The sequence below is a fragment of the Lepidothrix coronata genome, unplaced genomic scaffold (assembly GCF_001604755.1).
Source record: "Lepidothrix coronata isolate B3197 unplaced genomic scaffold, Lepidothrix_coronata-1.0 Scaffold32, whole genome shotgun sequence".
NCBI lineage: Eukaryota > Metazoa > Chordata > Aves > Passeriformes > Pipridae > Lepidothrix > Lepidothrix coronata.
In genome coordinates, this window is record NW_016690212.1 from 5,270,169 (window position 1) to 5,286,987 (window position 16,819).

At 42.8% G+C, this 16,819-nt stretch overlaps 2 protein-coding genes across 14 annotated transcripts in view; one reads left to right on the top strand and one right to left on the bottom strand.

Annotated features, from left to right (window-relative positions):
• The window catches only part of SRPK2 (SRSF protein kinase 2), a 142,123-nt gene extending 125,314 nt beyond the window's left edge, over positions 1–16,809 (top strand). For 3 of the 6 annotated variants that reach the window (XM_017811413.1, XM_017811415.1, XM_017811414.1), the window contains 4 exons: positions 7,180–7,249; positions 7,965–8,057; positions 8,494–8,586; positions 15,160–16,809. In XM_017811413.1, the coding sequence (XP_017666902.1) occupies positions 7,180–7,249; positions 7,965–8,057; positions 8,494–8,586; positions 15,160–15,344 (441 nt within the window). In that variant the 3' untranslated portion in view covers positions 15,345–16,809. The remainder of the gene's footprint in view (positions 1–7,179; positions 7,250–7,964; positions 8,058–8,493; positions 8,587–15,159) is intronic. The other 3 variants (XM_017811416.1, XM_017811417.1, XM_017811418.1) reach the window with 3 other exon arrangements.
• The window catches only part of KMT2E (lysine methyltransferase 2E), a 64,274-nt gene continuing 60,038 nt past the window's right edge, over positions 12,584–16,819 (bottom strand). For 4 of the 8 annotated variants that reach the window (XM_017811403.1, XM_017811404.1, XM_017811407.1 and 1 more), the window contains one exon: positions 12,585–15,063. The gene's annotated coding sequence lies outside the window, so the exon portion shown is untranslated. Of the gene's footprint in view, positions 15,064–16,819 lie in introns of all 8 variants that reach the window. The other 4 variants (XM_017811410.1, XM_017811411.1, XM_017811408.1 and 1 more) reach the window with 3 other exon arrangements.

A 16,819-nucleotide genomic window follows, 5' to 3' on the forward strand; every position in this document is an offset into this window, starting at 1 on the left:
AGTCAAGAACTGTGAAGTACCAAAGTGTTTTAATGCCACTACAAACTTGCTTTCTCAGGTTTGGTTTCCTTGTTGTACCTGCTTGTGATTTAGAAAATGCCCTTTGAGGTTACCGTGCTTTTTCATACTTAATTCACTTTGTTCCATAATTTTTACTGTTAAGTGTGTTTTCAAAAGGATTGTCTGCTGGACCAGGAGGTGTTTATTTTCAGCCAAAATACAGCTCAGATACTTGATTAGCCATGTTGTCCAAGACTGTCAGAGGGGAGCAAAGAGATGACTTAGTCATGTTTCGATGCTTGTACAAGTCCAGAGTCATTAAGGGCATTTTTGGAAGCAGTACTATGCAAAATGAGTGGTCCAGCAATATAATAAATTTAGTGTCCCTAGGGTTTCCGTGTCAGAGATTTATGTGTATGTAAAAAACATCAATCTTTTTATGTGTCTTGGATTTTATGATGGAGGACATGGAATGCATGGTACCAGGATTCACCTGGGATCTTAACTTGGTCTTGTGCTTTATGGATCTCCATATGAGCCTCAGGTTTTCACTGCCTTGTGCTTGCTAATGAAATAGTCTTGCTCACTGAGAATAGCATTGATGAAGAGAAGCAAAGCTGCTGGTTCTTGTGTTGGCTTGTATTTATGGCATAAAGTGTGTTAAGGCAAGCACAGAGGTTGTGTTTTATCACAGCAGCAGCAGACTGTCTTTTTTTCATCATACCATTTGCTCATCAGTTTTACATAAGCTTTTATAATGAGGATGGAAATGATGTTTTTAAACAAAAGCCTCTGATAAATGGGCCTTAGGCATGCAAAACATCTGTATTCCTGTGTGCACAGCAACTTCCAGAATACTCCCTTATGAATCTTGCTTTTGGGACATGTTATGTCACGTCTGTGTGTAGAGGGTTCCTTACCTGGCCTCTGCTGGTATGGGTTGGCTTTGCCTAGGCATGAGCTCTGTGGTTTCAATGCCGCTTCCAGGAAAGAATAGTCTGTTTTATTTGTACTGTCTTCAGTGTGTGAGTAGCCAGAGTTTCTGGTCAAGATTACTTGTGCTGGAAGCAGACTTAATCGGGGACATGTTAACGACTCCACCCAAATAGCAGAAGAGGGCAAAATAACTCAGTGCTAATAACCTTACAGTGCTGTTTCTTTGATGTTATGTCAGTGAATAAGCAGCATTGTAAGCCAGCAGCCTCTGAGCTGAATCTTCTAATTTGAGATGGTTTGACGTGGCCCAGTTCTTGTGCCCATGACTTCTTCAAATCAGATTTAAAGGATGAGCATGAGTATCCCCAGGCCAGTACCAGTCCTGTGCTCAGGTGATCTGAGTCTCAGAGTCTTTAAGAAAAACTAAATAAAAAGGAAGGGGAAAAAAAAGAGAATGACGTGTATCTTTGTGAGCTTATAATCAGTGCATGCACAAAGTGCTGGGGAACTAATGAAGGAGGTTGGATGTCAGTGGGCTTTTCCAGACCACGATGGAGTTGTTCACTTGTTCTGTGCTCAGCAAAGCATGCAAAAAAGTGTAACATATATTTTTTTCCCTAGACTTTGGTGACCTCAGGCGGAGTGATTGTTGCTGTCATTTTCTGGACGTTTATAAATTTTGCTAGGGAAATTATACAGTGCTCTTGTATTTTTCTTTTAACAGTGTGGCCTATTTAAGTGGAATACCCAGATGCTCTCATGGATGCTCTAGACACAGCTAGATATGGGATTACTCTCCATATTTATTAAATTCCAGAAAATGTTCCCTTGCTGTACTAAGCCTTAATTTAATTCTGCCAATGGGGAGGTGCATCTCTCAGTTTCACCCCAAAAAAGGAATAGATTTGGAGCCAGCAGTACCTTTGACAGGATTGAAACCACTCTTGATGATTTAATTTTATCAGGCTGAATTTCCACATTTGCAGTATTGAGAGGGTTGCTTTCTGTAGAGCAGAAACTGAACAGACACTGCATGATTTAGCATTTCCTAAATCCCAGAAAACATGGAACACAGTACGCCACTGCTGCTGCCAAGAAATCCTGGCAGGATGAGGGAGTTAGTACTGGCAGACGGCATCCCTTTGTATTGCTCCTGGAAATGATTGCAAGCACCACAATTCTACCACTTTTCCTTGTTTATGCTCTGGATTTGAGACAGGAAAAACACCTGAAGTGATGAGTCTCATCATGACTTTCATTGTTCATGATGTGCGCTCTTGTTTGAGCTGCAGGGAGGAGATGACTTTATCACAAGCTGGGACATGAACAAGATATGTTTTTAACACTTCTCTGAGGTGGCTTTTCTGGAGAGTTGTGATTCCTGCAGTATCTTGTTTTTACAATAAGAACTAGCAAATAGATCATAGCTGCAGATCAGCAGGAAGTCAGGGAAGGTGAAAATTGTACTTAGTGTTTTATCTACCCAAAGAGAATATAAATGATGAAAGAAAACGCTACTGAGTGCGAAGGGAAGGGGATGGGCAAAGAGCTTTCAAAATGAGGGAGGTGCTACTACAAGCAAGCAAGCTTCCAGTGGTGGGTTTTTAGTATGAGCATTTCTGTTCATGTGAGAGAACTCGGCAGAACAGAATGAAGAATTAGCAGGATATAGTAACTTAGGATGTCAAAATAAAACCTACATGTAAGTGCTTGTAGGTAACTGGGAGCTTGTGTCCCTGATTTACTTCTTTGTATGATGTCCTCTAACGTGGGGTGGAGAGGTAACTGTCCTTAACTACTCTTATAGTGTTGTAAGCAGGGAAAAATGATCATGTCTCCATGGGATCATGAGTATTATCATGCTAGTATGTGTGAGTGGCACATACTAAAGGTGTGATGACAAGCCTCAGCCTGCACAGAGGCAGTAGTGTGAGGAAAAATGGGAAATCAAAAATGTGGGTTTGAGAGGAGAAAAACCTGAAGTCGTTATGTACGTATTTTTCAGTAGGCAGATACAGTACAGAATGCTGTTATTAATCACTGTACACCCTTTTTGAGGGTGGTGGGTGGACAACCTGAAACATTTAACAGAAAATGATTTTCCAGAGAAGCTGACTTTCCATGGGATGTGCATGAGATAGGAGTATGGCAAATGAAAGAACCCTATTTTCTTTCCAAGCATCCCATGCAAGTCTCTGTTTTGTATATCTGGCCTTTCTTACCAAGTACTAACTGTGCAAAATGCCTTTCATATTCTTTTAATTGCCCGGCTCTTCAGATATCCATGGGAGAACAAACTGCCAGGAGGTGTGCGTGTCTCAAAAAGCTTTTTGCTCTTCTTTCCATGCTCCCCCTTACCTGTGGAACAGCATTCTTAAAACCAAGCCTATTTTTAAAGCAGTTACAGTCATCTCATTCACGTCTCTTCATTTCAGCTGGGGCAGAGAAACTCTGGCCAAGAGCCGGATCTCATCTGTCAAAACAATAATTCTGGCCTGTAGCTTGTTGTCCTTTTTCAGTTGGAGCTTCAGTTCAGGGAAGCTGATGCAGTCCAAGTGAATTGTTCTTCTAGTCCTCTCCCAGACAGCTTTTCCTAGGCATGCATCCATTTTTCAATGACCAGATTGAGAACACAGCTGTCACACAGTGAAAATGTAGCTATTTCCAATTGTGTGATTAGACATGGATCCATAATATCCAATAGTGATGCCAACAGTTCAGTAGTGTGGTAGGTTCATATACAATCGTGTGGCAGGAAAGAAGCAGAGCCTCTCCAGAGCCTATTGATGTGAAAGGTTCTCCATCTGCAGATGGAGAAAAGCAGTTTAAGTGGCTTTTTGTGATAACCTTAGGAAAGTGGTAAGTGGGAATTGCGAATACAGTCAGTAAGGATGGATGACTGCCTTGGGCTTCTGTGGCATATGCTGACTGTGCTGCATCTCAATTTATATCTCCATATAATAAATGAAATGCTGGCTTCTGTTGAGGTAAATGTCAACATTGAGTAAAAAACATTATGGTATTTCGAAGTTGGAGTTTCTGTCAAGAAACTAGTTTTTGTAAATTAATACTTTCAAAGGGAAACTAAGTAAATTATGGTTACTCTGTATTTGTAGCATCATGAAAAATACAGCCAAATTTAGGTTTAAAGATATTTCTAGTAGTCTGCCTTTTTCTTGAACCAGGATTGACATGAAAATTAGATGATTTTCAGAGATGAAAATTCAGATGAAATTCAGAGCCTCGTCCAGTTCAAGGGTACATACCTGTCAGGATGGCATTTCCACAGCCTTTCTGAGCAGCCTGTCCCAGTACTCAGCCAGTGTTGCCAAAGAATTTTTTTCCTTGTATTTGATTGGTATTTCCCATCTCGCAGCTCTTGTTTCCTCCCTGTTGTCCTTTCATTGGGAAGAGTGTATCTTGGTCTTCTGTGTTATTGCCTCCAGGCACTGGAGTGCAGCAACTGAATCCCTCCTCCTCTCCTCCTCCAACCTGAGCAAACCCAGCTGCACCAGCCTCCCATCCTATATCCTCTGCTCAGAACACCTGAGGCCAGGTTTTCCCTGGCCTTTCTCCAGTCTGACAGGCTCGCCCTCATGCTGGTGGCCCCAGGCTGGTCACAGGTCTGCAGGTACACGTGTGAGTGCTGAGGAGAGGGGTGGTCCCTTCCCCCAGGGCTGGTGACAGGACTGTGAGAGGTACAGCACTGTGTTCACCCTGCGGGTCTCGGCCTCCTGATGCCATCGCAGAGTGTCAGCGACTTCCCTTACGGGGGCTGGGTGGTTGTATTACCTACAACTGGGTAAGTACTGGGAGCGACCAGGAAGTCCAGAGCAGCAGTGTATGGCCAAAACTGTGGTTCTGAGTAACCAGTGACAGAGAGCTGCTCTTCCAGCGGCACTGACTCGCTAGTGGGATGGGCTTTCCAGTGCACCATGCGTTTGGACGTGGGTTTAAAGAGCAGAAGAACCCTGACTGATACAATCCAGAGGTGTCATCGTCCTTCTTACAGCTATTTATGTGTTTATTAGTGTATTTTTAATGCTGATTCTTTATGATAAAAACCTAGATATGGGTTTTATTCTTTTCTAAATAAGGCTCAATTAATTTCGTTTATCTTGCGCTGCGTAGCCAGTCCGTCCTACAAATATCTGGGAACGTGTTACCAGGTTGCCGCAGATGAAACTGTGGGACATTGTCCTCCATGGATGCTAAGAATTATTACAAATACTTATCCCAGCACCTGTCTCTAGACTGTCCCTGTGTGCATCTGAGTTGGAAGTTTTTTTCATTCTCAGTACAGAGCCCTTTAGGGAGAGTCAGGAAGTAAACATGTGAGGTGCTGTGGCTCCAGCCCTTCCTGGGATAGTCAGAGCTATACACAAAAGGGAAAAAAGAAGCAGCATCATTTTGAAAACCTTTAGTTTCTCTTCAGCGAGAGGGTGGTATAAGTATCCCGAGCCTATGAGAGTTTGCAGCTTTTGCAATACACAAACCGATCTAACATTCAGAGTAGCACAGTGATATGTTACTTCTCGTGCTCCTCTCTGGACAGTTTTTACAGTTTTTCATTTTAATCTTTTTTGTCCCACGCAGACCTATCAAGCTATTAATATGTCATTTTTTGGGACAGAAACTGTATTCTTGTGGAGTCTACCTTTGTGGCTAAATTCAGCTACATTTTTGTTGTTCTCTGGGAATCTGTTACAGCAGTGAGTTTCTTAATGTGCTCAGAAATCAGCCCCATCAGCGTGTGTTCTCCTAGGAAAGCTGGTCCATGAGATATGGAGAGGACACTTGGATCTTCTCGGTCTCATGTTCAAGGGAATGACAATGCTCTCTGTGTTGTGTTTGGGGTCTCTCCCAGTGATCTCTTCTGGCTACTGTTAAAATCTATTTCAGTTTAGAAATCTGGTATTTTATGAAGTCCTTCAGACTTTTTCCAGCTGTAAAATGAAAACTGTCAATGTTGAGCTAAGAGTAGAATAAAAGAAAAAGTGAATGACTGTTTATTAAGTGATAGTGACTTTAGAAATTAAAGGCCCATTCATATGATCAACAGAAATGTCATCAAAGAGCGTTCTTGTTTTCTTGGCTGCTATGTGTGATTGCAGTGAATTGTGTTGGCTGTAGCCCACTTGGATGACACTGCAGTTCACAGCTTGAAAAAGACAAGTACCCATAAATAGGCTAAATTTACAGGTGATTTAACAACTCCAGATTATAAATTGCAACAGAAAACTGTCTATTTTCAGGAGACAGATATTTTGTAGTAAATGTTCTAACAGAATGAAATCCCATCCTAGAACTGTGCCAGGAAGTTCTGCCTGATTTTTGGAATGGTTTTCTGGATCAGATGTTTTCCCGGGTCTTGGACATGGAAAATATTTTGGTGTTTAAACCACCTGGAAAAAATTAGATTCCTGTAGCTTCTTGGGCAATTGCTGAGCCAGAGCTGAAAGAGAATAGTTTAACAAATTAAACTAGAGGAATCCATGTTTACACAAGGGGCTCTCATAGTTGCTTCAGTGCTTCTTGGCATTTCATATTCGTTGCACCCATAAAGAGAAACTGAGGTTTGCCGTACCATGGCACAGGGTTTTCATCCCATTGAAGCATTGCCATGGCCTGGAGGGATCAAATGTTATGTTGTCTGCTCTGGATTCCCCATCAGTGTCAGTCTCACTGTTTACCCCATTATTGCAGTATTTACTTTGATGACTTCTGATTCAACAAAAATACTTAAAAAAATTTTTTTTCTAGAATTTGAGTCTTCCAAGAAGCTTCCCTTGATTACTTATTTCAGGTGGTTAATTATAGCTATAAATGGATTTTATTTGTGATTCAGACTTTTTTAGTTCAGTCTCCAGTGTGCAGTCTGACAGGTAAAGAGCCTTCAGATACATGTGTAGCTCTTATTATATATTTAGAAATACCTCTGAGCCTCATTAACTCACACAATCTTAACATGATCACCAGAGAACACATTAGTATGTAAAGCCACGTTGAACATGTTGCCAGGCCTCCAGCCCCAGGCTGAGTGTGGGGCTCTCCAGAGCCCAGGTTCCTGCTGTCCTTGCACTGCAGGAATGATGGTCCCCAGGTAAGATGGTCCCTCTCCTCAGTCTTGACCTTTGAATGTTAATTCCCTCTCGGTTCTGAGACAGTTGTGATGTTTTGCTGACATCTTACAATCAAAAACATTATTTCTGAAATACCATAAATATGTCTGTTATGTTATAGGCTTTTGAACTAGCGACTGGAGATTATTTGTTTGAACCACACTCTGGTGAAGACTATTCCAGGGATGAAGGTATGAATCTTTTGAGACACAGTAAGAGTTTCTACATATTTTCATACTCCTCTTCTTAAATTTCCAGTGAGCTTACAGTGGGGTTAAATTTTGTGTTTGAGTAGAACTGTTCATACACATTGTTTTCAGAATATAAATATGATTTTTTTTCTTTTTAGTTTTAAGTTCCACCACTAGCAATGGGTGGGCAAAAAGTCCCTTCTGCAGATATTCATCTACTTAACAACTGCCTGAAGGAATTAAACTGCCCTTCTTGTAAGACTGCATATGTGTGGAAACCTGATTGAAAATAACAACATTTTAGTTTAGAAAAGAAACGACAAATTTGAACTTGATAGTATTTCCTCTTTATAAGAGTGACACTGGAATAATGTTTACATTGTGTATTCTTATTTGAATTAGGCAATTACTAATTTTTTTTTTTTAAATCAGAGTTAACTCCTGCTTCCATCTGTATACCTGTCCATTTTCATGCTTGTTTGCTTGTAAATGCTCTTTGCAGTGGTAATGTGGGCATCATTCATTGTTCCTAAATGCTACTAATGATGCCAGAGCTCTGCTGATCCTGGAAACCTCTGCATGGATTTGCTGCAAACATTGTTGATTTGAAACTATTTCTGATTTTTTACTAATTCCAGTTTCTTTCCTCTTCTTTTTTATCCCATCCTTTCCCTGCCCCTTCCACTCCCGTATCCTTTTTTTCTCTCCCTCATAGACCACATAGCACACATCATAGAGCTGCTAGGCAATATCCCAAGGCACTTTGCTCTATCTGGAAAATATTCTCGGGAATTCTTCAATCGCAGAGGTAGTACCTCTTCTTTTTGAAAGGTGCCGTGATGCAGACAGAAGTGGAATTGCTGTTGCTGGTTATAGCATGTCCCAGTGAGGAGCATTTCCTGAAACCATACAACAAAATTTTCTTTTTGAAAAGCAAAATGCGCAGGAATCTCTGACAAATTTTTTATTTTTTTAGCCACGTGTTCTGAAAAATAACTATTGGTACATTCTAAATTACGTGGCAAAACTTGTTTGTGGCAGCTGATACTCAAACGATGTTTTGAGAAGGAAGTTTTTCTGAAAGAATCTTTCCAAAGTAGCCACTGAGCAAGCAGTGTGCACGTGTGGTTTTTACCAGGATCAATCTATTTCTGTCTGTACCGGGCCAGTGTTAGTGTGTGCATGCAATGTACTGATTAAACTGTTGTATGTTTCTGTTTTGCTGGCAATGTTCTCCAATGCAGACCACATAGCATTGATCATTGAACTGCTGGGAAAAATCCCTCGAAAATACGCTATGTTGGGGAAATATTCCAAGGAGTTTTTCACCAAAAAAGGTAACGGTATTTATGCAACACTAATTTAAAGCATAATGCTATCCAAAAGGAGAATATGTTCATTTATGGGTACTGAAGAAATATATCCGTTTAAATGGAGAGCTCTTATTGAAGAAGAATTTTGGTGTAAACTTGGCTTTCTGAGAAAAGCCACAATTTTCAGTATTCATTTCAGTATTTCATTTAAAATTCATTTTGGGAAGTGCTCAACAAAGTGTGGATGTTAACAAGTGTCTGTGTGAATCTGTTGTCTGATGTTTGTGCAAATGTGAGGACTTTGCGTAGTTTGTAATGTGATGGAAAATCCTCTGTCAGCAACTTTAGATCATACGTGGTGGTCCAGCAGGTGCTGGTAAGAAATGGGAAGGGAATACTCGGGCAGTGGATACTCGGGCAGTGGATACTCGGCTGCGTGCAGTCGGTCTCACAGGAGCAGGCAGGGCAGGGGGCTTCTTTGACACGTGAGGGAATGCGGTGATGCCTCAAGCATCTTTTGTCCCCTCGGTGTATGAGACAGCACTGTGCTGTATCGAGGGACAGGGTGTGTATGAAGCATCCTCCTACATGGCTGGGGGAAGATCTGGGGCTATCAGCTGCAGCTTGTGAGTGCTTTCCTGCTGGACAGGATTCCCTCTTGCCCGTGACTCCGCAGACCTGAGCGCAGCTCGTTGGCAGGGCCGGCGCTGGTCAACCAGTGGCATCGGACACGTGGGGTGCTGGGGGGCTGAGGGGCAGTGCTGGGCTGCAGCAGCTTGGGGTCATGAGGCAGGACAAGATCCAGTGATTGATCCTCCCTTGTAGAAGAGCTGCCTGTTCTGTGCGTGGATATTTCTGGTCTGGCAGGGACCTCTGCAGCCTTGGTGTCCTCAAGGAGGCTGTTAATGGTGTTAGGCACAGTGCAGAGAAGGGCAGCAGTGATGATGTAGGAGAGAGCAGCTGCCCTTTAGGGGAGTCTGAAGTGCATGGGGCTTTTTAGTGTGGAGCGGAGAAGGCTGCTGGAGGAATTGTCGAGGTTTTCGTAACTGGGAATTCAGTGGATAAGCTGTTTGCCAGCACCCACCGCGTTAGAGCTGGGGGAAACCCAGTGAAATTTAGAGGGGGTGGCTTTAAAACAAGCACTTCCCTATTCAGCAGGCAGTAAGCTTCAGGAGCTGCTGCAGGGGGCAGAGGGAGAGGCTGTTATCAACAAGCTTAAAACAATCTCCTGTTAACCGAGATGAACAAACTCAAGGCCCACAGGCACCCCCAGCCAAGGAGTGCGGCTGCTGGAGTGAGGCAGGGCCTGCAGAAGGGCTCCTCTGCCAGCCCTCACTGCCCCTTCCTGTTTGTCAGAGGCTGCGACTAAATTAGTAAGACCCTCCCCAGCCTGACCCTCCCTTAAAGTGTACCATGTTCCTAATTTTCACCTTACAGCAGATGGGTTGGCATTTTCTAGTGATGTCACAGAACCGTAAAATGACCAGTTATTCAGTAACTGCAGTGTTGGCAGTGCACAGAAGAAGGCAGTTTGTAAAATTCCTGTGAAGTGGAGAGTTTCTCCTGCTTCCATGAGCATCTTCAACTGCAGACTGTCTCTGTTGTCCTCTAGGGCCTGAACTTCAGTGACATTCCTCAGAGGCACTGAGGGTGCCTCTTGAATCCTTCAGGGTGGGATTTAAGCACCTTAAAAGGCTTGGGTTCACCCACCATACAAAACATAAGTGCAAGTTTGCTATGGAAGATTAAGTAGACTAGATTCAACCTGTTTCTGCTCAAACCAGAAAATCTCAAATGCAAGACAAAGGAGTAATAGCCTAAGCTCCATTTTCAGATCATCCCAGTTATTCTGCTATTGCAGGCTGGGAAAACTAAAGTGCTTTGTGAAGGAATAACAGAGGTAGCAGGTTTCCTGCTCACTTGAGCATCTTTTCTTTGAATTGGGCACGAGGTATCCTTTTCCTTTTCCCTGCCATCCCAGTACTGCCAGCCTCCGGTGCCCTCAGGAGGGATTTGCATGTGGTGGGCTGGCAGAGATAGGCCAGCAAGCTGATGCATTTTGTATTCATCTGCTTGTGGCCTGAGCACTGGAGATCAGAAGCCCTGTGGCACAGGCGTGAGGATCTTCAGAGAATTCTCTTTGTGGTGTAAAGGTGGGCTTAAAAAACTTGCTGTAGGCCCCTGTTTTGAAAACATCAGCCTCGGGGGAAAATAAAAAAAATCATGATTTTTGCTGCTGTCCATAAGTTTGACCTCAGAGAGAAGCTTTAAGCATTTCAGTTGAGCCACTGAAGTCACAGGCACAAAAAGAAAGGTGTTAGGAACTAATGAGTTTACAGGATCCAGCCACTTCTCAGTAATTGACTGAAGCAGTTTGTGACATTCAAACTGGAGGGTGCGTTTTAAAAAGGAAAAGCATTTGCAAGTCACTTCTTAGTCACTATAACACAAATGCTCATATACTTTTTATAGGGTCTGATCTTGATTGAGCCCAGTAATAACTCTAGGGAGTCCTTTTCTGCAGTGTCTTCATGGCAGTTATTTTGACTGTAAAAATGATTAATACATTTTGACATTAAAACTTGAAACGCTTTTATTTTTCTTCTAGTATTTGCTAACTCTGTTTCCTTGTGAGCTAAACCTGTGCAAGATGCTGGCCAGGTGCTGGCTTTGCCTTTTGAAAGATGTAACAAAGAGAAGTACTGCTGCTCATTTACTATCCTGGAAGGGAAGGGGAGGGCTCCTCTCCACCTCCCTCGCTTCCATCTGCTGTACTGGGAGACCTTTCCAGCAGTCCTTGTGTTAGTTCTGGGGACCATGTCATATGTACATAGCAGCAGAATATATCCCACTGCTGCTTCCCCAGTCCTTCATGTCATCCATGTCTTACTGTTCAATAATCCGTCCTCCTCTTGCCTGGTGACACATCTTAAATTTGTCTTTGGCAAATTTCATAGACTAGTTCTGGTTTTTTGTGTTATCGTCAGCAGAGAGAGCTTTAAATAGGATCTCCCCCCCAAGTCCTCCAGCAATTTTTTTAGCGATTTCCTTCTGACTTAACATTGCACTTTTCAGAGGGATCATTGCTGCCTCTGCTTTGGCAACAGAGTTTTTACAGCTCTGACAGCTCTGTTGTCCTCTGCAGATTATTTCCCGTGTGCTTCACTATAAAAAATCTAAATAAAGAGCTTCTGCTAGGAAGATCTCACTTAGTATTACATTTTTAGCATTTCTTTGAAAATTCATGGTAATGCCCTGAATACGGATGGTATCAGACTGGTGGGGCCTGTGCTTTTAATTTCTCCCTTAAATACAGGTACAGGCTTGCTCTCCTCACCCCGCCTCATTAAATAGATGAAAGTACATGTTGGCAGACACCTCCATTTTCTGTGCTGCTCTCTTCCGCTTCAGGATGGAAATGAAAAGGACCCACCACATGAAAATTAATTCTTAGGGTGTTTTGTCCACCTCAGTTGTGTTAATTGTCTTTTACTTACCCTATTTTGATTCCATGGTCAGCATCATGATTCTTATTGAAAACTGAAGCACTAGTTTAATTTTTGGCCCCTACACATCATTTTTACTGTATCCTACCTTCTTAAACGCTTTTACAATCCTCATAGAATTTCTTGTGGAAAACTTGAGTCCACAGTGCTAAAATAGTTCCTTCCTCAGCAGAAAAACTCTACAGAATATTGTGCTGGTCTTAGTGTGAGCATTTACAAAATAAGGAGTACTCAAACAGCATGAACTTGCCTTCCACAGTGACATCAGGAGCCTCATCATGCAGTCTTACCTTACCAAATCTGAGGGAGGAAAGATGCTGGAAACAATATAATGGGAAACAATATAATGCAGAGAGGAAGACAGTGCTGCATGGAAACACACACCCTCCCCCAGAGATAGCCTAGTTTGGTAAATGATTGCGACAACCCTTGCAATGATTGTTGTCAGCTGGGGAAGCCATGGACACAGCCTGATTTTTTTTTTTTTTTTTAGTAAATTTTTGCTTGCACTCAATAATAAGTCACTGTTTTCTATTGCTTTTAGGCAGTATTTGAGTCTGTGCTTACATAATTTACTACCTGTTCTTATAAGTAGTCACCAGTAGTCTTACCTTTTGGAAACCTTCCAAAAGGTAAGATTTTCAGCAGTTAAGTTTCAGAGTTGCACAAAGATTTAAAGGGCTGAGAGTGAGGCTGGAAATGAATATGCTGCTCTGAGATGTACTGTCCTTCCTGTACGTTCATACTGTGGGACAGTTGTGGGCCCAAAGTGGAGCCTTTTTGTGTTTGACTGGCAGGTACTGATGGGACACATTTGTGCTGTAAATGTTCAGACATAAAACAGGAGAACGCAGCCTCTGCTTACAGTCCCCTCTCAGAAACCCTGCTGCCCTGTGAGATGGAAAGAGGACAGTGGGCCAGCTGTGGGTAGCACATCCTGAGTTTCTCTTACCAGCAGGATTTTTGTTCACTTGCAAGTGATGGATCATTTGCAGACTTGCACTTTTGGGGACCTGGTGACAGGGGCTGGAGAGCTGCCTTTTCAGGCACCTTACCCTGTAGGACCTTCTGCTGAGGGCTGAGCCAGCAGATATGTGGCCTGCTGAGCCTTTGGGGGTTTTGTTCCATTGCACTGAGATGCTCAGACTCTTGGGCAGTCTGACACAGGTTTCTTCTCCTGCCCTGGAACTTCTCTAGCCACAGGGATGTACAGAGACTCTGACTGCGAGCTGATGTCTGATAGCATTTTATGGGCAGTAGGTTACAGCCACGCATAACCACCAAGCTGGCAGACCACTTTGCTTAAATACAGTATGGCCTGCATGCCCCCTTACCAGATGGCATAGTGAGCTTGTGAAGATGTGGAGGAGCCATGTTCAGCCTCCCGTTGTGGGTGAGACCCCATCACTCTCCTCAGCAGTTCAGGGGACATTGCAGAAACACCACAGGGTAACCTGGTACCATGGTTATTACCAGGATAACCTGGTAATCCATGGTAATCCCTTCATCACATATCTCATGGTCCATCTCATGGCTTTAGGCCTCAAGTTTTTTGCTGTGTCACGTGGAGACTGTCTGGGTCAGACATACGCCTGAGAAGAAGGGAGATGGCCATGGCTTGCCTTAAGAGTATAGAAATATGTCAGAAAACAACTGCCCTTGTGTTCCATCTGGTCCTCAGAGATCAGAGGGCTGGGTGCAGCTGGGATTTGTTACTGCTTAGAACAGATCAGGCGCTCTTAAGTCTGGTTGTGTTCAGTAAGAACTTTCACAAATGCAGATTTGTGACAAGTATAGTTTATTGAAACAACAAGCTATAGGTTGTTGTGAGATTGCTGGTGATAAATGTACTAGATGTACAAAATATAAGTGTATAGCAAGCACTGCGTACAAGTGTTCCTGGGTATGCTCCAACACAGTCAGAAGCACAAATCTTAGTAGACGGGTGTCTCTGCTTTGGGATAGAGAGATGAGCGAGCCCATTGACTTGTCTCATCCTCCTCACAGAGGATTTCAAATGTCAGATTGATCCTTTTGGTAGAAGTGGAGGCGATACCATAGTCAAATTCCCTGCTATTGCCATCATAAATGGTGGGGGGGCAGCCATGTCATACGTAAACAAGGGATATCAAGAGCCTCAATTACAAAGGCTGCGGGTCTTGCACAAAGTGACACCTCAGTCCCTCTTCCACCCAGCTGATTGCAGCAGTAAGGGTCATCTGGCCTGATAACCTGGTAATCCATGGTAATCCTTTCATCACATACCTCATGGTCCATCTCATGGCTTTAGGCCTCATTCCTACGCAGTGAAGGAGCAGGAAACTGAAGAGTCTTCCCCATCATGCCAGATGAGCTGTGGGCAGACCTGGGTAATACTGCTGGTTTTAATGGCAGACAGGTGCTCGCCTCTGCTTTGGTCTGAGACACGTTGCCAGGTTGGCCAGATGTACAACTCCCCCCCTCTGTGAGAACTCAGATCCTGCAGCTGCTGCCACCACTTGTCTCAGTGGTTGGTTGAAGGAGACGTGGGCAGCAGCAGGTGCTTCCTTCTCAGGAAGGATTCAGACCAAGCCTCCTGGGGGTGTTTACCTGGGAGACGGAGCAGAATCCCTGAGTGCCAAACCTCCCTGCTCTGCTTGGTTAGGAATGAATCGCTGCTCTGCTGCATTGTTGGCAAGTACCATGGAGCAAGGCCTGTGTTTCTGAGACTTCTGTCATGGGATCGGAGCAGATTTTGTAAAACTTGGGTTCACTGGCTGATGAAGAAGGAAAGGCCTGCAGTGTTCTTTGCCCACAGTGTGAGCCTGTGTATGAGTCTGTTGTGTGTGGGAGAGTGGAGACAGCAGGAAACATCAGTGGAGTCCAGGTATAACGTGCTGTCTGCTGTAGGAATGGTTTCTTGGTTTTGACATCGGACATATTCGTCTCCTTTGAGGACCTCAAGCTTGCTGTGTGCTGTCCTTCATCAGCAATGAGTCTCAGCCTGGTCAAGGTGCTGTGAATGCAGAGTGGGAGAAAAACGAAACAGGGATTAGTCACTAACAGGGATAATGAGGTGTTTTTTTAATGCCATTCATCTTTCTGTTTGCAGGAGAACTCCGACACATTACCAAGCTGAAACCTTGGAGTCTTTTTGATGTGCTTGTGGAGAAGTACGGTTGGCCTCATGAAGATGCTGCACAGTTTACAGATTTCCTGATCCCCATGCTAGAAATGGTCCCAGAGAAACGCGCTTCAGCTGGAGAATGCCTTAGGCATCCATGGCTGAATTCTTAGCAGAAATCTCCCAGCTGTAAAATAAAAGCCAGCAACCACTTTCCAATGCGTTGGACCTAAATGGTGACTGTCACAAAATCTTTAGCAGGATCACACGTGAGCTGGCTTCAATCCTCAGACCTTTATTTTGCTTGAGGTACTGTTTGACATTTTGCTTTTTGTGCACTGTGTTCTTGGGGAAGGGTAGTCTTTTTGTCTTCAGCTAGTAGTTTACTCACCCACTTTCTTCAGAAAACACTTAACGTGTCTTTAAGCATTGTTTCTTGTGTTGTGTGACATTCAGATGTCAGATTTTTGAACAAAGGAAACTTCCCCCCATGTGTTTTGGCAAGTTTTGTAACTATTTATGAAAAAAAAAATATTTTAGCTGATGCATATTATATAATTTACGAGTGTAAGAAATTTATCAAGTCAGAATTGAGTTACAGTGAGGAATTGTACAATTTTATCTTCTGGCAAAGGGACATCATTCTTGTATTATAGTGTATGTAAATGCACCCTGTAAATGTTTATTTCCATTTAAATATGGGACTGGGGACTCAATTTCAGAGTAAAGCGACTTAAGTTTTAGAGAGCTTTATAGCAAACCAATTGCATGTAGTGGACTTTAAACTGCTTTAAGGAATTGTGTAAACTTTCTATTCTGTAGCAGTTCCCGTTCATTGGATTTTAAACAAAGTGGCTCTGGTTTACAGGATTTCATTCCCCAAATGGCACTTTAAAGGAAGGCTAGACTTCTTTCTAATAAAGTATGCATTATCATTTAGCACTCCCTTTTAGAACTTTTGCCTATTTTAAGTGCTTTTAAGAAAAGAAAAATAGCAATTTCCCTACAATGTGATAGTGAAGACATGGTACCATATGGTGTTGCCTTTTTATAAGCACTGTAAGTTGTACTATACCTTAAGAAAAAGAAAAAAAATTAAAAGTAGAGCATGAGAACCACTCTCTGTGTAGAATTACTGATCTTTTATAATAAAAGTGTGTGCTTGGCGTCAGTTAAGGAAGGATATAGCTGCAGATATTTACAGGGCAGTGGGTAAAATAATCCAAGAGGCGAGATCATGCTCATTCCATTCATAGCTTTACATGTTTCTAAAAGAAATTGCACTAGCTTTATTCTTTCCCATCCGTAGACATACGACTGCCCATTGTAAGTTGCACGCAACAATTACGTGTTTTCTAGGAAAGGCTGCATAGGCTGAAGCTTATAGGCAATACAGATTTTAGAATGTACAGTATGGAGGTGTGTTTGGGCCTCTTTTAGAAGTCAGTGGGATGAATGTAAGCTTACTCCTGATCTTCATGTAACTACAGTGCCACTTTTTTTCTTGACTTTGTCCATATGAAATTTATTCACATGCCTTTGCAATAACTAGATTGTGAGAAGATAGCCCCATGCTGTAACAATAACCAGTTGTTTGAGGTGCTTGCAGTTGTCTAATTAAAGTGTTTTGTTTTTTCAGACAGTGTTG